We start from the raw sequence: 25,782 nt of genomic DNA on the forward strand, positions 1-25,782 counted from the left end.
TTGGTGATTGAACTGAAACATATACATGCTTATCCTTCCAGAATTACCAGTGAGTCCCTGAGAGACCTGGAACAGAAACTTTTTTCTTAGCCCATTGAACCGTATCATTTTTCACTGACATGAAAGTCTTATTTGGTCTCCTGCACTGTGACTCAAGCCCACTCGTACCTTTGAGAGAAGACACAGATAAACTTCCTGAAAACCAAGACCAGAGTGAGACACTCCTTCCTTTTGGTTTGGTAACCCCTCACTGATGGACGGGGCCTTAACAGGCCACCATTGAAGGCCAGAAAAATTTCATGTCATTGAGCCAGCACCTTGGACGGTCCAGTGAAGTGTGTGTCCTGAGAACCCTGTATGCTGGAAAATATGAGGCACATTTCTGGCTCCCTTTAGTGTGAGGACCAGGGCTTTTTTCCAAAGACAAGGAGGGTAATGGTTTCCCCTGGGGGCTTGTTAACAAACTCAGAGGCAGCTGAGGCAGCTACAGTGTTTACTCCAAAGGAAGGAGAATATGGTTCACCGTGGCATGAAGGAGGAGTAAAGAGATGTTGAAATCTGTTTGCAATCATGGCCCCAGTGAGTGTTGGGGGATGGTGTGTTGCAGCCTTTGCTGGAGGTGAAGTAACCAAGCCTAGCAGTGATGACTAGACATTGCAGGCTGTTAGGGGAACATCATGGGCTCCTAATTCCAGGAGCTATTATCACTGTCTAATGTCAGGAGGGTTGGGCTTGAAACACAAGCCCTTGGTGTTTGCTTCTCTGTGGTTGGTGAAAAATACTGTGAATCTGGGCTTTGTTCCTTGGTAACACGATTTCATAGAGCTGCTCTCTTCCAGCCATCTCTTTCGGGTGCAGGTGGAACAGGCCTGGTTCTCTTAACAGTCACCTGCACCTTTGCTGCACTGTAAGCAGCAGGTGTGGGCACAGACTAAAGAGAGAGAGGCTGGCCACGTGGAACGGCAGGTGGACACAAGACAGAGGGCGCCCTCAGCTGCTAATGGGAAAGGCGGTCGGGCAGGTGCAGAACTGGCCTTCTTTTTTCCAGCCATGCTGTTAGCAGTTTTGTATAGCAAGTTAGACTGAGGGCCCTGGGGTCACAACCTGTCGCCCACCCTGGCTTTACAATAACCGAAAAGGGGTATGGAGAAATCGTCATTGAATACCCTGGAAACTTGTTAATTTTAATTATTTTCAAAATACAGAATCAATCAGTACTTCTAGGAAGGAGATAGAGAGTCAAAATGAACAAATGAAAAGCAGAGCATCACAACTCAAAAAAAAAAACAAAAAAAAGTGTTCACCCTGAACAGGCCAATGTGAAAGCAAGTGAAATCACAATTTGCTAGTTGCAGTACAGTGATTCAAGTTTCAGTCTGTTGGTTTAAGTCATCCTAGACTTACATTCTAGGTCCTGCAGAGTCAGTACAGTCTTTGTACATAAGGATGCATGATAAATATGGGTGGACTGAATCGATGTTTGCCCTCCTATAAATGTGTGCTGTGTTGTTGACAGGGAGATGGTTTTTACTGCGTCTCTACTGTGTATGGTGCTGTGACTCAGTGCTGTGGGGAGAGAAATGCCCCAGGAAGTTAGAATTGCTGTTCTTTTGCAGTGAAGAGGCTTGGCTTTAAAAAAGGAAGTGAATCCTATTTTTAAAGAAAAATTTACTCTTACCGTTTTTTAAAGGAAAATATTGGCTTAAAATTAGAGATATTATTAAAACAAAGCATGGCTTTAATATATAGATTTGTATTTATTTGTCCACTAACGTGGGATGGACAACCTAGTTCAGAAATCTTATCTGGAAATGGAGGGCAGAGAATGCAGCTGCCTCTTTTTCCTATAGATGAAGGTTAGACACTTGCAGATAAAAAGTTGATGGAAAAAAGGGAGAGGGGGGAGTTGATGGAAATTTCTCATTGTAATTCTGGTTTGGAAATGACTTGTTAAAAAATTGTAGAGTAGTGGCTTAGTGACATTTTGATCCTGATTCACCTTTTAAGTAAAGGTAATCTTTTTCTAGCAGCATATCATTTGATCATTTCCCATGAAGTCTAGTGTAAGTGGTTAGAGTAGATTTGGAAATAATTGTCTGCTGACCACTGGTGGCACCATTGTCTTCATGCTCCAGGTGAAAGATTCATCCGTCACTGCTTTGCCCCTGACTCCTGACGGGGCATGCAGTAAGTAACCTCACCAACGTGCAGACCTGTCACCCCATCAGACCGCTCATCCCTGGCTCCCCAGGTTGCCTTAGTCGTTGCTGGTTCACAGCTTTTCTCCTCGCATAACATACTTTAGAAAGGTATCAAAGAAAATGACTTCAAATATTTAGATTTTCAGGCATCATAAAATGGGTGTGACTGGATGCAGGGACTCTTCCAGGTCAGGGCTTGGGTAACTGTTCCCCCCTTGGAGCCTGGGAAACCCCATGCTGGAAGCATGCATCCGAGAGCGGCAGGGCAGCACCTCTGATGGTCGTAGAAATAAGATTATTGTAGATTGTGATTAAAAAAAAACTGTGGGGAACGAGCAGTCGCTGAGGCGACCTGTAAACAAAGCTCCTATTTCCATATAAACAATTCTCAAAAACCAGCTTTCTTCTTCAGAGTACCACATAGTTGAAGCCTTTTCCAAAGACTCTACTTTTTGGCTTTCCATGAAGTCTCAGGTCAGAGTGTTAAATATTTTTATCATTAATAAGTGATAGCTGAACACTGTTGAATTGTCTGGTAGTATTATCTGATACAAGTTTCTCAGAAAAATACGCAAAGTTATGGGTCTTAGGCACTAAATAATCATTTGTTTTACCATCTCTAATAAATAGTTATGATGGACCCTAAAATTAAAATCTACCTTGTAAAATGTAAAGAGTAGCCTTAGTAGTAATTCCAGGTCAAGGGTCCACTTTGCCTCTGAATTCATGTTACAGGTACTGTGGAATGACTGGCTGTTGATATCAGATCTGAAGTACATTTTAGCGTAGAGATTGATCTTGACTTTTAAAGGGGCTGTATGGAAGCTCTGATTCTGTCCAGCTTTTTTGCTCAACCTCAATTCCATCCCCAAATTTTTTTATAAAGGAAGTAAAAAAATTGAAATGTATAATATCTTGGACTAAGTCATTACAAAGAAGGCTGGAAATTAAAAACATCCACAGCTGAGCAACTAGGAAAGTGGGGAAAATCAGCAATTTTGCTCTTATTATTTTGAACAAATGTCAAAGAATATTTACATGGGGAAATACAAAGTTAGGTAAGAAAAGCAGGCGATAAAACTAATACAGTATGATCTTGACTATCTGGTTAAAGTGTTTAAGATTATTAGGAAAGTAATTCGAAGTTTTAAAATTTTCTTTTATACTTAATGAAATTTTTATGAGTTTCTACATGCATTTTATTATCAGAGAAAAATAACTTTTTAAACACACATAATTTAAAAAGCAAAGCAAGTTAGCAAGAGGGGAGAGTTTTCTATTTAATGAGACTTTTTTGTCCATTGGACTTCTCAGACTTCTTCCAGAATCCTTATAGTGTTAAAGAGGTCTTCCCCAGAAGAACGATTATGTCAGTTGCTTTACTTGTTTGTTGACTTTCTCAGGTGGACATGACACTGTTGAGTTTGGTACATGTTGCTCTGCCCGCAGTCATGGCACGTTTGCCCTCAGCAGTCCACAGCCCTTTGCCCTTCAAGATGACTGCCGTAGTTACGGCAGAGTCTGCAGCTATAGTGAAGCTGAATCCACTGGCTTAGGCAGTGTCTGACCCAGAACTTCGTCCACCTCTGATAAGCTAAGTGACGCCACCTTCTCTCCTCCAGGCCCACTTTTGATATTCCCTCAGTACCTTTGCAAAGTGGTACCTGATACTTTCCCAGGAGAGGTGCTGAATTTATCTAGTATTTCGTCACTTGCTCTCCCCCAGCACCCGATATTTTAACATCTCTGAAGTTTGGATGGTAAACTATAATCTTATGATTACAATTGTCAGGAACTTTTTTTTTGGCCACACCACGTGGCTTGGGGACCTTAGTTCTCTGACCAGGGGAACCACCAGGGAATTCACAGGAACTTTTCTTTTTTATTGGCACATAAAACAGTAATAATACATTTTATAGTTTGTATCATCACAGAATCAGTAAAAATGAATATTTATGTATATAGTAAAGAAAAGAAAAATGGGATACAAACTGTTAGAATAGCGTGTAAAGAGATGGCTAATATCTTTCTGTTCTACAAAGTGTTTGCTTTGCAGTGAAGGAAGATTTATTTATTAAGTTTTGAATCAAGGAGTTTGGGCTTATAATGATAATTTAAACTTTTAAGTGTTAATTTAGTGTTGCCTACATATACATGAGGCAAAAGGAAGGAGTGAACTTTGCAAGATACCAGTCAACCATTACTCTGTATTTGGAATCATGGATGTAAATCAAGTTGTTATTATTTAATATATTTTTATGAATATTTTAATTTTTTTGTTTTATATTGGAGTATAATTGATTTACAATGTTGTGTTAATTTCAGGTGTACAGCAAAATGATTTAGTTACACATATACCTATTCTTTTTTAGATTCTTTTCTCATATATGTTACTATAGAGTATTGAACAGTTGTTATTTAATATTAATTGAATTAAAAAAACCAGGTTTCTGACTCCTCATATTATCATCCATGCTTGGCCATAAAAGGGCAGTTTCAGATGGTCCTCCTTGTGTAAGAGAAAAGAGAAAAAGAAAACCTTGTGATCCACAACCAAAATGGCTTTTGCATTGTGACTTTGTATCAGAGCTCCCACTGTGACTTGCAAGCACTCTGTTGATACTGATAAAAAAGAGACTGGGAAGGAGTGCCGTCTGTCCTCAAACACCCATTTGCTAGGTTTAAAGAAAAGCCTCACTCTAGCTGTATAAGTATGAAAGACTTGGCATTTCTCTAGCTATTTACTATTATCATTTAAAAATTGCTCTGGTTCTCTCAGTAACACTGGAATCCCTTGTTTGCTGGGAGGCTCTCAAACATGGAGTCAGGGAGCCATCCTAGGAAGGGTTGGAAGTTGGTTTGTCTTGCTGCAGCACTGTTCTCCTTCGCCTCACACATCCCCCTCCTGTTCCTGTACCCACAGCGAAGCTGCCGCCCATGCTGTCGCCACCCTGGCCGAGGCCACCTTGCAAGGGGGGGGACAGATCGTCCTGTCTGGGGAAACCGCAGCAGCTGTCGGAGCACTTACTGGAGTCCAAGATGCTAATGGTAAGACAGCATGAATATTTTATCGAACTTCTTCCCTGTTTCCACCGAAACCTTCATGACATGACTGACAACAAGCCCTTCAGAATGAAGATGAACTTTGAGTTTATATTGGTAGGCAGTTGATACCTAGAAAAATTCTAGGAGCCTCTGATTTCTTTCCCTAGTAGGAGACTTTGGGTTTCCTGTGGGGGAGGAAGGAGTCAAAATAGTGGCTACCTAACTGAATGGCTTATTTGAGAAGTAACTGTTTGCTGTGACAGGACTTGCTGAGAAGGATTTAAAATTTTTCTCCTTTTTATCCCATGGTGTAGAGGAGTGTCCTTTAGTAGAGCAGAGACTCTCTTGTGGGCGAGTGCATTGGGGTAACAAAGAGTGTTCTGACCATCTTGAGAAAGGTAGCACCATCTCATATCAAGGTCAGCCAGCAGGCTGTGATAAAGGCGCTTTTCTGGTTGATGCTATGCGTTCTGCTTCTTGTTCAGTGCGGCCTCACCAAAGACCTCTGGACTGAGCCAATAACATGCCACTACTCTGCCCTTCTTTCCCAGCTCTTTGATTTTCTGGATATTGGTGCTATCCTGAATAAACAAAAGAGATAAAGTTCATAGAAATACGTTGACAGGGATTTCCAGCTCCAGTGCAGCTCTCTGAATCCATTTCAGCAGGCTTTGGGAGTCAGTTATCAAAACTGGGCTGCCTGGGAAAGTGCCTCAGAAGTCTGGTCAACAGGAGGACCAGCCCTGCTCTGTGAGACTCTGTGCAACTGTTTATTGAGCGTTTAAAATGTACATATAATGTTTAAGTAGGACAAATTAACTACTCTATGGTTGTTGGAGATCTGTAGTTTAAAGTCCTAGAAAGAGGATAATAATAACATACTTTTATTTAGGCAGACAATTCCTTAGTGGCATGAGTGGCTAAAAGAAAAGCCCTTGGCACTTTTTGAAGGATAGATTCCTAAGAACAGAATAATATGTTAGTGGAAAAGTCTTTGAAGAAAGACAAAATGCTGCATCATTCTTCAAAAGTGGGGAGAAGAAAGCACTTCGGTCTTCCAGAGAACAATAGGAAATGTAAAGAACCGTGTGGCTTCTGAGCATCATTTTCTTCATACAGACAAACAAACAAACATATTACAATGACAGCCTGCTTTTTCTGTAGGGCTAGGGGCTTTTGTGAACTAACCCAAATAGAGATAGAGTTGATCTTGACCAGAGCACTGCAAAGTAAAGGGCATCTTACAGCCGTGTGTATTCAGGATGAAATGAACCATAGTTTGAATTAAGGAAATCCTCCCTCTTTAGCTAGAATCCTACTCTTGTTTTCTTTTCTTTTTCTGTTCCATATCTGAGTCCTCATCTACCTTAAATGGAGAAGGATGGGATATCTGATTATGTCACATTCTGAATTGCAATTACTGTTACTCACTATGCGTGCATGCATGCTAAGTCGCGTCCAACTCTTTGTGACCCTATGGACTATATCTCACCAGGCTCCTCTGTCCATGGGATTCTCCAGACAAGAATACTGGAGTGGGTTGCCATTTCCTCTAGGGGATCTTCCTAACCCAGGGATCAAACCCACATCACTTACATCTCCTGCATTGTCAGGCAAGCTCTTTACCACTAGTACCACCTGGGAACTATCCCTTTTCACTATGAAACTGCTGAAAATACTTCCCAGTGTGGATTTGATGGGAGACTTTGTTATCCCTTCTAATGGTCTTGACCTGTCTGAGCAAGAAGAGACTGCTTTGTAGTTCTGTCTCCTCCCTAGGCTCACCTTTTCAGATAGAGGAGTTAATAGGTAAGTGTAAGAACTCTCTGGGTCTCCCGCCAAGTAGATATGTCTACTCAGCCATCAAATCAGACCATTGAGTTGTGCCACATCCTACTAATATTAGACAAAGGCTCACATCATGCCATCTATACCTTGGCAATTCAGAAGATGAATCAAATGTTGGATATGACCCAAGTAATTCTGATACACCTTCTTCTGTCTTCTAACATTTTTACCCAGAGTGCTGTAGGATTTACTCTGGGACTTGGAACCAAATTATTCTCATTTAACCAACTAATTTGTCTGTCTGGACTTTTAAGGGTTCTTTTTTCATCATTATTTCAGATTGTGTCATGTTGGCATTGTTTGTCACTTCTGTGATGACAAGCTTATGGTATCTGCCAGTAGACCCAATTTATTATCAAGAATTATCAGGAAGAACCAGATGATAGCAGAACAAGTTGCTATTTGGTAACAGACATAACTGGGGAGAAAAAAAATACATCCCAGATTCCAGAGCATGACTTAAATAAAAATCCTACTAGCAGATGACTCTTATAAGAACAGTGTGGATATTGGCCTGTTCAGGCCTGAAGCAAGAATTTCAGCGTCTTCTAGGATGGAACCACCAGGGATGGAGGACCACTGCGTATGAAACTTGCTAGAGCACAGTAACCAGCGCGAGACAGCCAGGGCAGTGTAGGTCAGTGGCATCAAGGCAGACCTGACAAAGACCTTGTACCTGAAGCCTTCTCCTTTTTTCTGGATCCTGTCCCACCCCAACACTAAAGGGACTACTCAAGCACTAGCATTACTCTATTTCATTTGTGTTCTCTCATTTTAAATAGTTATAAATGAGTCTTTTGTCTTTTATGATGGTGTTTCATGATTTGGTGCAGTTAAAAGGTTTTCACAGGTGCCTTTCTCTTCAAAATGTGTAAGGCTGGGAAAGGGCTCTGGTTGAGTTCTTTCCTTGCCTTTTTCTTTTCCTTCTTTTTAACAGTTATCCCTTGCTTTACCCCCACAGCGCACCTTAAGAGGTTGTACAATTTTGAATTGCCCATTGGTTTCCTTTCTCTCTACCATCCTCTGTACCCTAGAACCCCCTTTGCTAATAATAATGGACTTCAGGACCACTTCAGATCTTTTATCTTCCTCCCTGTTTCAACAACAACAACAAAATGACAAAAATCTAGATGGGGGAAAAAACAAAACAAATAACTGAAGTTCATGGTTAATCAGTAATGGTAATGGGAATCATCTGCTTCAACTATTGTCCATCAAGCTTCTTACCAGAGTTGCTTAGAAAGGATCAGTGTTTTCTAAAATGGTTGGCACTTTTCTAATAATATCACAGGAAAAAAGGGGAGCATAGCATTTTCTTGCGGGGGATGGGGGGGTTGAATAAAGCTCATCTATGATCACGCTACACAGAATGTTTTTTGAGGGTTTGTTTTGGTTTTGTTTTTGTTGAGTTTTTTAAAATATAGCCTCCCCCACCCCATTCATAACTTTTTTAATCTAATTAGGATCATGTTGTACTATTTTATAACTTGTTTTGAAATATCTTAACCACTTTCATCTGGCTAAATGTTTTTTGAAAAGATCACTTTAATACTTGCTAATATATCATCATATTATCCATCATAATAATCAGTCCCCTATTGTCAATAATTTAGGTTATTGGTAATTTTTTACAACATGAATAATAGTGTTCATCTTGGTACAAAATCTTGCCCACACCTATGAATCTTTGCTCTCTACATAGCTTATCCTTCCTAATACTTCCAACAGAACTGTTTAGAACCCACTTAGTTACTCCTCACCAACATTAGATATTAGCATAATTTACTTTGTATGTGTATACCTATTTGGTAGGCAATAAGTTGAATTTTATTTAATTTGCATTTTTTTAATATTAGTGAAAGATATTTTTACTCTTTTCTCCATGTTTTTATCTACACATACATATTTTAGTATTTGTCTATTTGTGTTCTTCACCCATTTTTCTACTGAGGTCTTTAATATATAAAGAGTTTCTCCAAATCAGTAGGAGAAAGATATAATCCCTTTATTGTGTGTGTTGCAAGCTTTCCCAGTTTATTTTTATTTCACTTCTGTTACTTTTAGTTTTGTTTCCTTGTTTCTCTTTGACCCAAATCAGATCAATATCTAATTACATTCCAGTTCTATGGATTCAATTTTTATTTTAAATACTATAAAATATCTTGAATTTCTTTTGGTGTATGGCATTATGTAAGAATGTGAATCTTAGCTCCCTGACCAGGGAGCAAACCTGGGCCCAGCAGTGAACGCTCAGGGTCCTAACCTCTGGACCACCAGGGGATTCCTGGGTGGGTGCTGTTTAGAATGAGCGGAGCTTGTTTAGGGAGACATAGATCATGGTCAGGAGGAAGTAAACTCAGGTGAAGAGTTGTTTCCTCAGAATCCTCTGCCCAAGCCCTCCTGCTGCCCTTCAGTATGTGCCCGGGCTCTTTCAGTCTCCCCACCTGTCTCCAGGGAAACAGAGACCAAGGTGGTACGGTTGGGGAATGTGGGAAAGAGCTTGGGGGGGTGTACATTTCTGCCTGGAGCAAGTTGACTGGCCCACTGCTTCCCCTCCTGCTCACTGCAGCCTTCCCTTTGGCTCTGCGTCCAGCCCTTGATTTCATTCCCCAAAGTGTTCATAAAATACATCTCTACTATCCGGCACCCAGAGACTGTCCCCTGCCTGTGCTGTCCTTCCTGAGACAGCTGCCTTCCCCATGCCCTGAAGTGGGGCATGGAGAAGTAGGCTGGAGGGCTGGTCTTCTGAACACTGAAGCTGGTTGTTACAAGGCATTTACATTACACACAGAGGAGCAGCCCTTCTCATTTCTCTTCAGTACCACATGCCCCTCTTTGTTCTGGCCTGGCCCTGGCAACAGCCTTGCTAATGTTGACTCTTGCCCCAGATTCATCAACATAGTTTCCTACAACCTGAAGACCCCGCTCAGTCTTGCTGCACTATAAACAAATGTACATTCTACTATCCATTCCAACTGCCAGATCACACTAAATCAGTTTTCAAATTCTTTGAGGAAAAAACCTTGATCTTCCTTTCACATTGACCATGTCATCACTTTTTCACCTCCTTGTTTTTCTTTAGCCTTTTTAAAAACTTTTAAAAATATGCATGTGTTTTCCCAGTTGAATTTAATCTCAACCGTGATCACTGGAATACTTTTTTTTTTAATTGGCATTTTTAGCAAAGGGGATAAAAGAGTAGATGGATGAGGACAGTAACATAGAGTTCAGATAAGGGAGAGCAGGACTTTTGAGTGGGGTCCTTGCATGAGAGATTAGAACACACATTCCTATCTAGCAGGTCATCCTGTACTTACTATAAAGAGATCAGCCCAGCTGGACCTGCAGCAGGCAACATGTGTGTGTTAACTTTCTGTAGAAACCTGCTTTATGTGTATTATAGAAACCTTTAGGGTATTCTTAACTTGGATCTGTGGATCGCGAAAAATTCTGCACAAAAGTTTTAGATTTATCTGGAATCTGCAGCTTTGATCAGAAGTGCAAGTAGATCAGAGAGAGCTCCCATTTCCCCACCCCCCACCGAGATGAAGAACCTCTACCATAGAAACTGTGGCTAGGGTCACGGAGGGTATCTGGTGTGGCATGGAGAATGAAAGGAAGGGCGGGGAGGTGGGAGGACCTTCAGGTCTAGGTGGGTCCTCTGAAAGCTGTACCACTGCCGAGCTCTGTGCTCTCAGGCACGTTCCTTAAGCCTTAGCTGTATAGTTAGGAGGATACTACTACCATGAGGTAGTCGGGAGCATTGAATAAACAAAGAGATTCCTGTGAAGTACTTAGCATGGTGCTTGGCACATAGATCCATCATTCATAAATGTGAAATTATTATTAGCTGCCAGCATCAGTTTCTTCTCAAGCATCCCCCCAAATACATTAAGTGGTGCAGAGCGCACAGTACTGTTCAGTAGACCCAGCTTTCCTGTCTGTAGGACAGGTCCCAGTGCTTACCTTACACAGTTGAAGGGTTTATGGTCCAGAGTTGAATACTGTAAAAATGGGAATATATGGGAGTATTTTTATAACCTTGAGTGAAGGAAATTGAAGGTGACGTTGTTTAATGGCTCCTGCAATTGGTTATATCACCTTCCTTGGTCCAGGGCTGCTGTTCTCTTCCAGCAGCATTTCAGCTTCCATCACAAAGGGTGAGTTTTTTCCTCACTTTTTCTGTATTATCACCACCACCATCATCCATTATTATTTGCAGCGTGTCCTTTTGTTCCAGCTCATCTTTAAGAGTAAGAGATAAAGTGCCAGTGCTCATCTTGATAAACTATAGAATACATCTCACCTCCCTTTTCCTATGGTCCTCGTTTTCTGGACCCATTAATATATGGACTTGTTCCCAGAAGAGTCAGTGAAGATGTAAGTATTAATTGACTTAGGGAATATGTCAATGTTGCAGCCTCCAAAAGATGCGGATATGCTATTCTTGTGTGCACTAAATCACTCTTTGCCTCAATATTTTAAACTTTAAATAAGTAAACTGTATTAAGTAAAGTTTTACTGTAAATGTGCATATTCAGTCACCATAAAGCGTGATAATAGCTTTAAAATAACTGTTGTTACTTTGACACTGTGAGACTGTCTGTACCTTTAATGAAAAAGTGGGGAGTTCAGTGCCTCCTAGATTGGAAGCAGTGAGCCCCTGAGCCCCAGGGTTGTGTGTGTGAGGAGAGAGCCTCAGGCTGCAAGCCCCCTGAGAGCAGGAGCTGTGGGTTTTCAGGCCACCATCCTGTAAAGTAAATGGCCCTCTTTTCCACTGACAGGGAGACCTGAGGGGAAGCTAAGATGTTAGGATGGTGTCAGTCAGACCAAGCCAAGGCATTACCTGTTCTGTGAGAAAAAGTACAGGAAGATTCATCTGTCATACAGCTGTTTTCCCCTTCAGAATCACAAGTCTTTCTTTAAATGGAGGGAGTGTGGGACATACTCAGAGACCCGGGACGATCACTTCTTAGGACAGATAAGGAGAGCTCTGAGCTGTGGCTCAGAAAGAACGGTGAGGCTGAGCCCATGAACTGGGGCTGCCTGGGAAGCTGGTGCCACACCGGGGAATGCGGCAGCCAGGGCAGAGTTCAGAGTGGGACCCTGCGCAGTGTCCTCCAAGGGCCACCCTGAGAAACACTGTCTGCAGAGAGGGGCTTCCCCATTTAAGTCAGCTAACATTTCTCTGTCTAGTCAAGGCTATGGTTTTTCCAGTGGTCATGTATGGATGTGAGAGTTGGACTGTGAAGAAAGCTGAGCACTGAAGAATTGATGCTTTTGAACTGTGGTGTTGGAGAAGATTCTTTGAGTCCCTTGGACTGCAAGGAGGTCCAACCAGTCCATCCTAAAGGAGATCAGTCCTGGGTGTTCTTTGGAAGGACTAATGCTAAAGCTGAAACTCTAATACTTTGGCCACCTCATGCGAAGAGTTGACTCATTGGAAAAGACTCTGATGCTGGGAGGGATTGGGGGCAGGAGGAGAAGGGGACAACAGAGGATGAGATGGCTGGATGGCATCACCAACTCGATGGATGTGAGTCTGAGTGAACTCCGGGAGTTGGTGATGGACAGGGAGGCCTGGCATGCTGCGATTCATCGGGTCACAAAGAATCAGACACAACTGAGTGACTGAACTGAACGTTTCTGCTAAGATGATTCATCTTCATTCTGGGAAACATGTTGGTAGATGTTATACTGGGAGAATAACTATTTCAGTTTCACTCCTTATTTGCCTTTTGACAGTGTGCATTAAACATTATTATTTAGGGCCTTCATCTTTTTCTTTTCTTCCTACCTTCTTTCCTTTTCTTTTTTTTTTTTAATCAACACTCCTACTACTAGCCCTACCACTGCACCTTGCAGTTGACTAAGTAAGTACTCTACACTGACCTCCCTTCACCCAGGAAGGTGGGTAGAACAGAGCTTATAGCTTGTTTTGTAGAGGCAGCTACACTAGGACTCGCCCAGGGTCACTCAGCTGCTGAACGGTGAAACCAAACCCAGATCTCCAGGACTCTGTACTGCCTCTGTGGGCTCCTTTCGCCCCACTTCACTCCATTTTGCCAATCCACTCAACCAAGAAACTAAAGACGGTATAAAACAGATGAAAATCATCATCTTTACTGTATCTGATCAAACTGTTACTTGGTGTGGCTCACGTTTTTCAGACTTGTTTTGAGGAATGGTCATAGCCATGTGTTGCTCACTTTAGAAATCAGTGTCATGATGAGTCTTAACAGAAGCAAACAAGTAAATGGAGTCAAAATCCAAGATCTAACGTTATATCCTGGGAATTCCCTGGCGATCCAGTGGTTAGGACTCGACCTGTCATTGCCAGTGCCCAGACTGAATCCCTGGTCAGGGAACTAAGATCCCTCAAGCTGCATGGTGCAGCCAAAAATTTGTTAAAATAAAGTGCCCCGTACGGTAGCTACTAGCTATATGTGGCTGTTTGAATTTAAATGGAAGTTGAATAAAATTAAAAATTCAGTTATTCAGTCACACTAGCCACAAAGTGCTCAGTTAGCCATATGTGACCTGAGGTGCTAGTTTTTTTATTTAATTTTAATTTATTCACATTCAAGTTTAAATCGCCACATGCAACTAGTGACTACTAAAGGACACAGATACGCAGCATCCCCACCACTGCTGGACAGTGCTGCTCTGAAGACCGCAGCAAAAGCACTGTGGCCTTCTGGCAGGTTGTGCCACCCTGCACAGGGGAGGGCAGCAGAAGTGCATCACAAGCCTCCTCCAGCGACCTTCTCAGCTCAGAGACAGCAGAGCTTTGCTAAAAAAAACCTGCCACGTGACTCCAGTAATCCGCAGCCAGTAAACAGCTGGGCAGAGGGTGGCAAGAAGAGCTGGCCTATTTTTGTGCACTGCAGAGTCCTGAGCAGGAAAATCGGAGACAGGAAGCAGTGGCGACACCTAGACTCACTTTCTGGTCCCTGTATTCACAACCAAGGCCACTTGCCCATTTCCACTTGGATGATCCACAAGTGCAAATTCCTCTTCTCAGCTGCAGCCGTCTTCAATGCAGGTATGCTAATGGACTTATCATGGCCCCCAAAAGGATGAAATATCCAGAGCCTTGTGGGTTACAGTCTGAAAGAAGCCATTAGCATTGGATGAATTCCAGATTTCACAATGAAACGTGGCTGCTTCTGAGAAATGGGAACGTGGAGATGTGTGATGGCGCTCTTGATTCTAGAATCCAAAGAGGGTTACAGTTCTCTGTCTCATGTATGTTACTCATCCAGCCCTTTTGTACCATAGAGGTTTGTCCTCCTTCCCCACCCGCTTCATTATGATCTGAGGTCCAAAATGCCTTCCAGAATAGCTCTCAGAGGGAAGTAGCAGTTTTTTTGACACCCTGATCTCCACCCCCTCCATTCCCCCAAGATATACATTGATGGCACTAATTTGGGGGGCATTGTGAGCATACAATAACTGTTTACTACTACTACTATTACTGTTATTAAACACTCACATTGAATGGGAAGGGATTTAGTCTTCAGAGGGTTCACTCATAACATCTCTGGGATGCATTCTTAGGATCTGGTACAGTGAGCTGGAAGAAGGAAGTGAATCTCACACTGAGAATCCTTGCTTCAGAAAGCCTCTGGCACTAATAGACAAAGATTGTATTCCTGAGGCATGCTGGGGCAGACAAAACTGAGACCCAGTTCTCCAGAAGTACCAAGTCTTTTCTGTCACTCATCAGACATTGCCTATACAGCTCAAGGAGTTTTTAGTTTTGGTGTTCTTTGGTACCTTTGTCTCCTGCAAAGATGCTGACCTGTGGATACATTCCGAAGGAGCAGAACTGCCTCTTGAAAGTGTCACTGTGGGGAATTCCCTGCTGGTCCAGTGGTTAGCACTCAGTGCTCTCACTGCCGAGGGCCTGGGTTCAATCCCTGGTCAGGGAACTAAAATCCCACAAGCTACATGGCACAACCAAAGAAAAAGAAAGTATCATTGTGATGTTTAGAGTCCTCTTTCTCCTTGCAGAGTCTGCAAGTTCAAAGGGGATGTGTCATCTCCTCTACACCATCATAAACTGGAGTGGCCTCAGGCATTCATCATTTTACACAAGGAATTGCTACTAATTGAGGCCCTTCAGAGAAAGGTAGGGCCTTTACAATGAAATGACCCCTATACATTGGTCTTGATTCTTAGTACTCATCTGAGCCATGGCCAGGTCCTTCAGATGCTTTGAGGTATTTTTCACATTGAAAGCTGAATGTCTTCAGAGTTGGCTCCTTGGGACCCCAGAGGGAATTAGCACACGTGTGAAGCCAGGTTGGTCTGTGTCTGGTATTCTCAGCTTGGGGAAACTTGACAAGTTAGGGGCGTTCTGGGCAGAGGACTCTCAGGTCAGGGCTTCAGGGCAGAGATTGCCAAGAAGGTACCCGCCATCTGGCAGACAGACACCACTGACCACGGCATCCTCTCCACCTCCAGCGTCCTCAAGGCCAAGTTACATGTTTCGTTATTTCATTCTCCTTCCCTTTAGGTCCCCAGATCTTTCTGAGTCTTTGTATTCGAAAGACAGATTCTGGTCTTAGATGATTCCAGCTCCTTGTAACCAAGACAGAATCTTGGTGCCTGTCATTGCAGGTAATATTCTGTAAAGGGTTTTTTTTTTTTTTTTTTTTTTGCATACCAAATCTAGAGCCATAATTGGACAAGTTTAATTGGAATCATTACTATTCAATATGTGGATGAAAAAGCAGTTTTAATTAAGCATGTAAGAGGGGGATTAATCACTGTTCACACAAGAACTAGATTATCATAACAGGAGAAATTCTTAGAAAGTTTTTAAGGTTCTTGGTTAAGTGTACTTTTCTCTTTTTATTTGTGCTTGCATTAAGATTTTGAAGGAATGTCAGCACACTGTTTCTAACTCTGATAGCCTGCACATCACAGCCACTATGGTTTTGGGGCCCTTCTGGCTCTCAGATTACCTGTGTAAATACAGGGATTCACTTCTCAGCTCTACCATTTGCTTAATAAAGAGCGAATGTGCAGAACCTAGCAGCAGCAGCAGCAGCCTAGCAGAGCAGTAATCTGAACAGGATAAACATGCTTCCTCTTTGTGTGATGCTCTTTCCCCATCCTCCTGCCAAGAGCAGGATATCAAATGAAAGGAAGGTTGTGGTTGGAGTCAGTAAAGTGAATGTCTAAGTGGCACCTGCTTCATTCACCAGATCTGCTTTCCCGGGGCCTCCCACTGTACATCTGCTCCTGACAAAGCCTCTTTTCTCCTCCTGTTGGTCAGAGTTGAGAGCAAAGGCCCAGCGAGGAGACATACTGGTTTTGCTTTGTCAGCACGATTGCCTGTGACATTATAATTATACCAAATCTTCATTATTAGAAAGGCCCCAATTTAGAGGTTTTCAGAGCCTAAATGGGGTTTTCAAAAGTAAAATTGATAGAAACATCTTTTCTGTTGTAAAGCTAGCAAATGGATCTGAGAATCATTGAAGGGGTCTCAATATGGAAGCTGAGACACTGCTGTGAGCGAGACTACAAAGACCTGCTATCAGATTGGCTCACCAAGGCGGCCAGCAGTTCTCTGACTGTGCCCAACCCAGCCTCCCCTGCTGCTTGTAGTGCCCTAATGCGTAGCTCCACTGCAGTACTCCCCAGTGCTGGCAGAGTTTCTCACCGGGGCACCCAGGAGGCGGGATATGTTAAAATAAGTTGATGGGGTCGGGCAGTAAAGAAAAAAGCTATAATGTAAATAAGGGAAATGCCAGGAAAATATATTTTAGGTGAATGCAGAGTGTCTAATTTCAGATTGAGTTTCCATCTAAACAAAAGTAACTCTTAGCATGTTCTGCAGTGTGTATGCAGTTGAAGCACGCTTAAGGTGTGGAGTTGGCTCACTGAAAGCTCTGGGAAGGTTTTAGAGCCTTGCTCTAGCCCTTTATAAACTGAAATTAATTAAAATCAAATAAAATTAAAGACTCAGCTCCTCAATTACACTAGCCACGTGTCAGGTGCTCACAGGTACGCTGTGCCCTGCTTCACAGTGAGTTCTCATGGACAGGACTGTTGTAGAGATTGGTCTGAACCTCCTGAAATGTCTTGACTGCTTAAGTGAGCCTTGGACTTATGGAAAAAACCTGAACAAACTTTTTGGCCACCCCAATATTTCAGCCTTGCTGGAAGGAGAAAAGGAAACTTGCCTGATTATTTTTGGATCAGCTTCCAATGGTGTTTCTTAACTATGATCTTTGTCTTTTCACCTTAAAATTATTTTTCCTCCAAGAATCTTGTGTCCTTTCCTCAGCCCCTCCAACTTCTCACAAAATAGTAATAATAGTGATACTAAAAATGTATTGCAACTATGAGAAAAGACTTTAATGTTTGGAATGTCTACTTATAGCTGACCTGCTCCCTGGCCTTCCCTTCCTTCAGCTTTCACAGCCCCACTGTTTGCCTGAAGAATTCTTTTCTCATTAAACAGAGCTTCTCATTGACAAGAGGGCATGTGAACACTTGGGGGCCAAGAGTGTGTATATGGATTGTTCATTTTGTGTACAATGTGGAGTGTGGACAATATTCCTGAGGGTTGAGCACTGAGCTGGTGGCATCTTCCATTTTCAGCAAGTCTGGGGAGTAAGGGCAGACCTTTAAGCTTGTTTCTTCCATATGTCCGTCTCTGTTAGCTACTACATGGTGGCTTTGACTCCTGGGAGAAAACCTTTATGAAATAACGATGTGTATGTATGTTAGTCGCTCAGTCGTGTCTGACTCTTTGCGACTCCATGGCCTGTAGCCCACCAGGCTCCTCTGTCCATGGAATTCTCCAGACAAGAGTACTGGAGTGGATTGCTATTCCCTTCTCTAGGGGATCTTCCCAACCCAGGGATCGAACCCAGGTCTCCTGTATTGTGGGCAGATTCTTCACCATGTGAGCCACCCATACTACCTCAAATTTAGACAATATCTCTTTTCTCAAGAACTTAAATTATTTAAATATAATGTTACTTATCCTCATAGCAGCCCTATGAAACAGAAATGGCCCTGTTGGTTTTATAAATGTAAATATAGTCAATTCTTAGTTGCCATACACCGAATATCTGTCATGCAAATCACTCATGGCACATTTTAAATCCTTGGACAGTGTCTCTAAGCAAGCCAGGGTAAAGCCTGAACCATCTCCTCCACCCCCTGCCCAGCTGCTGCATACTTAAGAAATACAAATTAGTTTTCATGTTAGCTTAAAGAAGACATGATTAGAAAATAAGTCTGTGACAAGAAAAGCACATCATGAAATCAGAGTTTAGCGGGGGCACTGTGGAGGAAATGACCCATCCTTCCTTTGGTTCAACTAAGAGGTGACTATAAAGATCTACCTTTATATCATGAGCATCATTAGCACTCAGTGTGCTGGCACGTTTCCCAAAGGAATTTGTAAACCCCATGGGTAGATGTCAAAGACAGCTCTGTACCCCAGGCACAGGTGTGCATGGGAAGCAGACTTCCTGCTGCTGCCCTTTCTGGTGGCCCTTTTTGCCCAATGCTTTTGAAAAGTTCTGTGTCATTGTCAGACCTCTGTATAGCAAATTGCCTGTTGCGAATGGATGCTGAACAGGCCACAGGGGCTTCATCTTTGTGGAAAGAAGGAAGTGGCTGGAGGGTAGACTTAAGAGGCTACCCTTCCAGGCACTGCAGCCTACATGGGTGGTGGCATTTCTTTATTCTACAGTCCTCATCACCCGGTCACCTAATGGTTTTGAGCCACCAGGGAAGCCCAAAAACACTGGAGTGGGTAGCTTATCTCTTCTCCAGGGGATCTTCCTAACCCAGAAATTGAACCGGGGTCTCTTGCATTGCAGGCGGATTCCTTACTAGGTGAGCTATCAGGGAAGCCCCAGTGGCTTTAGTAACCATTAATGATATTATGTAGATCCATTATTTCACTAGAAGTTTCAAACTAGTGATTTCTCTAGTGTTATCATTCCTCTGCCTTTATTAGCTGGAATTCTTTTATAAAGAACTTGTCCCCATTAACAGCTTGGTTATGCTAACTACAGTCCAGAGGAAAGATGGAATAATACTCAATTTAAATGAAGTTTATAAGATAGATTTCTTTCTTTGTGATTGTCAGACCCCTTAACTGTTTATTTCCACCTCTAATCTACTGTCTTTAGGTGTCTGACTGTGTCTAAAGCAAATTTTGCTGAGGCACTCAGTCATGTCTGACTCTGCGACCCCATGGACTATAGCCCACCAGGCTCCTTTGTTCATGAAATTCTCCAGGCAGGAATACTGAAGTAGGTAGCCATTCCCTTCTCCAGGGGATCTTCCTGACCGAGGGATCAAGCCTGGGTCTCCTACAAGTGGATTCTTTACCATCTGAGCCATCAGGGAAACCCCTAAATGATGCTCTAAGATTGGGCTAAGTGAGGCATTGAAAAATCAGGAGAGCACCTTCGGCAGATTTTTGCCTCAGTCTGTCCTTGTTCAGATGGAGGAGGCAAGGGCTGGGTGGTAGGCACAGAGGGTGGGAGTCCTTACACTAGTCTCTCTCCTTTTGTGCCTATTTGAAATTTTCTGTAATAAAAATTTTGAACATAATAACAGAAAAATAAATCTCCATTCTTAACTCTAGGTAAGAAGACCTATTGGTCTTCTGATTGGTCCATTTCTACACCCGACTATTGCAAACTCTTGGTAAACAGCTTGGTAACTTTCTCCTAAGGTTTCTGTCAGATGGGCTGCATTTAATGTTTAAAAATACCAACTCTTTGCGTATTGTTCACACCTTGTCTGCTACACAGACCTTGGAGATGTGGAGTGTTTCCCCACCCCTCCCAGTGATCTCTGGAGCTTTACTGGATTGCTCCCGCCCTTCTCCGTACATTTCTGGTCAGACATCCTCCTGAGTACCTACATGTCCTGCAAGCTTTCAACACTTTTCTCTCCTGCCATTTTTGGTTTAAAGCCCTCTTGGTCAGAACAGCATGGATCGGAGTCAGTTTGTTCAGTCTTCCATTGGGATTTCAGTCTCCAGGATGTAGCCCATGGTGATTCTGAACACTAAAGGACAAAACCCTGATTTCGTTCGTGTTCCTGGGGACTCTAGTAATTTCAAGAGGGAATAGTAAAATTATATCTACAAATTATGTTTTGAAATACATTCACTAATAAAGTAAAAGTGAATTCACTCTTAACATTTGGCTTGTGGGATGCAGGCAAGACAATTTTCTTGTGGTCTGCAAAATCAAGATTAAGGACACAGTGAAACTGCCCTACCCAGAAAAGGCCACTGCTATGGAAGTTATTCCAGAAAGTGGTTTTTCCAAGAGCAGGTTGAGATTGTCTGGTCAGAGGAGAGAAATCTTGGGTGCTGAGAAGTGCCTGTTACACCAGGGTACCTCTGAGTCTGCTATTGGCTTCATGAGAATATTCAGTACTTGCCAGATGTAATACATATTTTAATCCATAAATCCCTCAAATGCCCTCAAAAGCCATGGACTTTAAAAACACGGAAAAGGAAGATTAAATGTCCCAGGAGCAGCTAATATAGCAGAAACAGAACCACTGAGAGAGAAATGCTTTTTCTGTTTCTCCCTTGTCTTACTATTATGAGGGTTACCTGGCTCTCCTTTTCATTTGATATCATTGTTCTTTTCATGACCTTCATTTTCTTGCCCTCATCTGTCTTCTTTCCATGTGGTCCTTGTTTGTGTTTCTCGGCCTCTTTATCTGCCTGCTGCCTGCCTACTAGCTTCTTTACCTGGTTTTCCATCATGTTCTCCCATCTCTATGCCAGGACACACCATGCCTATTTTTCTTCATATAATAGTGGCTTTCCTTAGATGTCAGGCACTGATGTAACTTCTTTCCAGGCCTGGAGATAAGATTTTTTAAAGGACTTCCCTCCTTCCTGTCCTCCCTAAGGACACTTATAGATATTTTTGATGGCTCTTTAAAAACTGTAGAAGTAACTTAGGTAATAACAATAGATGATTTCACTTTCTTATTTATTCCTCTCCTTTCCAGTCACAGTCACAGGTTCCCCATTTAAGCCAGCATTTTCCTAATACATACAGTTCACTTTCTTATGCATAAACCACAGAAAGTATTACGTGGTGAATTTTTCCTTTCAGCTTTAAGAATTATTGCTCTTTCACCAACTGTTACGTTTACTTGATAATTTGTTTAGCTACTTTTCTCTCACAACCATCAATATTTTTTCCCAAACTAAAAGATATTTCCATGACCAACTAGGAAGGCCTTTGGGCTGAAAGGTTCAGTTACAGCAAACAACAATTCCCAAAGGTTTCCCAGATTGTGAGAGCAAATGAAAGGCCCATTCTTCCTCAGGCTGTCTGTCCGCTCTGTCTTGTCGTGGTGTGGGGTGCGGGGAGGGCAGCCTGTGGTTCTGGGTGACCCTGAGTAGGCTTGCAACTCTGAGCTCTGCTGGGCTCCAGCGTGTGCCGTTAGTTTTGGGGTTTAGAAGTTTATCGGCATGGTGACATCATATCATACTGACCCTGATCTTAATACTGATTAGTGGTTTAGCCTAGGTTGTGTCTTTACTGCTATACCGAATCAGCAGCTATTGCATACATGTCATCATGTGGTTCCAGTGCCTGTGCTGACCATCGCTGCATTCAGAAAGGAAGCAGCCCTCCAGTCCATCTGCCCTGATTTCATGGCTTTTATCTCTAATCTTTACATCTTTGAAGGCCTTTGGCGAATGATGTGCTTCCTGGCAGGAGCAAATCGCAGCTGAAAGGAGATCTGCACTGTCTCTGCTTTCCTTTCTGCTTCCTGAGAGCTGTAGTCTAACATCTGTGACCCCAGCCAGGCTTTATCAGACCTCTCATTCCAAATCATTTGGGAAAGCAGCTGACAGTGTTCACCTACTGTGCACCAGGCACTGTGCCAGACTCTACCCACGTCAGCACATCTAGTTCTCAACAACCCTGAGAATATTAGGAATTACCATTTCATGTAGGAGGAAAGTGAGACTTCATAAGCCTGTAAGTGGCAGAGCCAGGATTCTTTCTGACTGGGAAGCTAATGGAAATACAAGCGCCTGTTCCACCTTCACATCAAATGCACTGAACTGCCATACAGCACTCGGCTGCTGCCTTAAGAGTGTTGTGGGGACAACAGTACTCATTCCAAAGCGGAGTAAAAGGCTTCGGGCCAGAGACCACAGCTAAGGGGAACGTAATCAAGTTTCTGAAAATCATGAAGAATGTGATCAATTGTCATATTCAGGTATTAACGTCTACTGTGTTCAAGTTGCTCACTGTTCAAGAACATCGTCCTGCCAAGATCTAAGTAAGCAGTGTTTGTATAGAGAAAAACAGTACCTATTTGGGAACAGGTTAGCACAGATCTGGTGCCAAATGAGTGGTGAAGCAATAAAATCCCCAGAAGGAGAGAACCCGGTAGGCTGTTAGGTCTGGAGGAACCCCTGAAAGACAGGGAAAGAACAGGACGTAGGTTGGCAGGGGTAATTCTAGGCAGAGAGACCTGCCTGAGTAAATACATGTGGTGGCTAGGGTATACTGAGGAGACAGGTACAGTTGTGATGAAGGCATAAGGTAGAGTATTTGTGGGAAAGGCTGATATAATCCCTCATCTATTGGCTATTTGGACTTTATTTTCCCTTAGTAGGGAGCCACTAAAAAGGCAGGGGGAGTTGGAGTAGCTGTTGTCAAACAGTATCTCAAGATTTAGCTAACTGTGATGTATAGACTTATTCATCAGATCTCAAAACGCTGCTGCTGCTGCTAAGTCGCTTAAGTCATGTCCGATTCTGTGCTGCCCCATAGACGGCAGCCCACCAGGCTCCCCCGTCCTTGGGATTCTCCAGGCAAGAATACTGGAGTGGGTTGCCATTTCCTTTTCCAATGCACAGAAGTGAAGAGTGAAAGTGAAGTCGCTCAGTCGTGTCCAACTCTTATCAACCCATGGACTGCAGCCTACCAGGCTCCTCCGTCCATGGGATTTTCCAGGCAAGAGTACTGGAGTGGGGTGCCATAAATGAATTCCCGTCAGTAAATAAATTCCAGTTATATGCATGTGTGTGTGTGAGAGAGAGACTCATCATGTGGTAGGTTAGTGATGAATTCATTACCTCAGAAGAGGCCAGGAATAGAGTAGATCAGCTCAGGAATGATGAATCCAGAGTGTGCAGGGCAGTGACCCTAACCTTGAAGTCACTCTCGCTGGCGCCCGTGGTCTACCACAAAGCCTCCCCTGGTGACACGTTCAGAGACAGAGCACTGCAGAACCCGTTTTGCAGAAACCAAGGAAAAGCAAATATCTGAATTTTCAGAATGTGTGTCCCCATGTCCATCGTGTGGAAGTTTTAGAAGATCCCTCTGGCTTCTGTCTGGGGAGCAGAGAGTGCATTGGAGCCAGGGCTGACGCAGGGCAATGTGGAGGGAAGCTAACACGTAGTCCAGGCAAGAGAGGATAGGAGTTCACCCAGGGGATCAGCGGCCAATGGCGGCTGGGTTCTGGGTTTATCTTTGAAACGAGAAAATTTGCTGATGAATTGCGTGAGAATGGCCTGACTTCCAGGTTTTGGGCCTGAGCAACTAAAAGAATGTAATTGCCATTTGTTAAGATGGGAGGAGCGTGTTTGACCATTTGGGCTCAAGAATGATACCCAACTGGTAGAAAAATAGAGCAGGGTCAGGACTCCTCTTTCTGTTCTGGGGCCAGCAGTTCCTCCAGGATTTGGGGGCTGACTGCTATTGGCCAAGGAAATCCTTGCACTGGGACCTGAAGTTCCCAAGTCTCTTTTGGCCTCTTTTTCCATTTTTGCCAATTCTGTAAACCTTACCAAGAAGCCTGAGAGGAGAGGCAGCAGTGAGCCCAAAAGGGACTGTCCTCTCCCTTCCTGGTCCCTACTGGCTGTAGTGGTCAATGGTAAAGGCTTGCCGGTACCTGCAGAGACTCCCAGCTGCCCTGCCTTACCACCGGCTCGGTCACTCAGTCTCCCTCAGTCCATGTTTTGTTTTGTTTAAATCAACTTTTTACCCATATGCTTTGGAATTTAAAGAAAAGGGGGGATTAGATTTTCTAAACTGAAGAACTCTATGGTTTCTTACAGCTTTGAAAGATGAGGTACTAGAGATTGGGGTACTAAAAGCTCCAGGTTTTTATAAGTGTGTGCTTTTATGGTAAGTCCATGGTTCTCCCAACAGTACTTGCCTATCATTTGTGAAAGGGAAGAATACCTGCCCTGCCTGCTGCTCCAGAGTCTCAGCAGGAAGCGAGTGCTGTGCAGTGGGGGTGAGAAGACTTTGAAAAGCACTGTACAAATGCCAGGAGAGCTTTCTTACTAGGGTTGTGCAGGGTCTCTGTGAAAAACAAAAAGGAGAACTTCAAGTCCCTAATGTAGAATGGGAAAGGCTTCCTGTTGCTTAATCAGTCGAAATGACCTAGAATACAAGCTGAGATTAACATACGCCTTCTAGATTAGGGCTAATCAGGGGCAGGCTGAGCAGATGCAGGGACAATCCTGGCCTGATTACTGAACCTCAGCATTTAATCATCTCTCTTGCAAGGGCAGCCAGCCGATTTAGTGCGCGCTGGGTTTCCAAGCCTCTAGCCCCCTCCCCCTTTCCTTGCCATGGACATAAAGGCTGCTAGGTCAGAGACACTGAGACGATTTAATCTAATCTCATGTCAAAATGGCTGTGTGTGTGAGATTCTAAAACCCTCACAGTGGGATGGTAATGCACTTATTTAAGGTGGAGGCAGACTGAAACTGTGTGTAGAGAGTAACGCCTTGGATTTCAAGGCATCCGAGGTTATGAAATGCCCTGTATATGGGATTTCTCCAAGAAGCTTTTTAGATATGAAGTCGCTGTCACTAGTCATTCACTCTCGAGATGGCTTTGTATGGGAGTCATCACCCAGTTGTTAAAGGCCAAATTTACTCCTTCCCAAGCTGTGAAGTACAGAATATGAGGTCTTTTAAAATGGTTTTATTTGGATGAGCTTTGAATGGAGTTGTTTCTGTGTTGCTTTTTCTGGAAACTTCCTAATCACCTGAAGGCTCACCCATGTCAATCATTCTGTCCTGGGGTTGGGGGGAAGGTAGACACCTGTGCAATCTCAGAAGGCAGGTTTCATTCAACTGTGTAGAAAACACCTGCTCATTGCTAGGGACTCAAATACGGAGATTCCATCTCTCCCTTAAGGAATTTACAGTTTCCCTGGAGATAAGACAAGTAACCAGTGATAAAGTATATGACCCTCACCTCCTCCATGGAGACCAGTGCAAAGTGCTGTGGACCCTTGGGAGAAGAGGAGCTCAGACAGGAGAAGGAGAGACTGCAGCTGAAGGAAGAATAGAAGCCCATTCAAGGAACAAGCCAACAGTCATTCCAGGCAGAAGTCAGAAAGTGTGCACACCATGGAGGCAGGTGTGGAAAGAGCCTCAATCAAGTCGTTCACCTTCCTGGAATTCACGTATCACCAGGCTGAACTAACTGAGCGACAGGGGCTGATGTGAAAGGCTGAAATACCTCCAAAGGGATTTGGACTTTATATTCCATGGGCCATTGGAAACCAGTGAAGAATTGTAAAAGAGGAGAACAAAATCAGTTTGTGTTCAAAAGATTATTCCGGTTATAGCAGTGTCAGCTAGTTTGAATTTCTGCATTTGAACCCTTTTCCATTTTATTTT

At 43.1% G+C, this 25,782-nt stretch overlaps 1 protein-coding gene across 7 annotated transcripts in view; it reads left to right on the forward strand.

The window, feature by feature from the left end:
• NRF1 (nuclear respiratory factor 1) overlaps window positions 1–25,782 on the forward strand; it is a 130,754-nt gene that overhangs the window by 95,403 nt on the left and 9,569 nt on the right. For 5 of the 7 annotated variants that reach the window (XM_019959069.2, XM_019959072.2, XM_070788158.1 and 2 more), the window contains one exon: window positions 5,125–5,249. In XM_019959069.2, the coding sequence (XP_019814628.1) occupies window positions 5,125–5,249 (125 nt within the window). Of the gene's footprint in view, window positions 1–5,124; window positions 5,250–15,615; window positions 15,720–25,782 lie in introns of all 7 variants that reach the window. The other 2 variants (XM_070788162.1, XM_070788161.1) reach the window with 1 other exon arrangement.

This window comes from Bos indicus, chromosome 4 (genome assembly GCF_029378745.1).
Source record: "Bos indicus isolate NIAB-ARS_2022 breed Sahiwal x Tharparkar chromosome 4, NIAB-ARS_B.indTharparkar_mat_pri_1.0, whole genome shotgun sequence".
NCBI classification, from domain to species: domain Eukaryota; kingdom Metazoa; phylum Chordata; class Mammalia; order Artiodactyla; family Bovidae; genus Bos; species Bos indicus.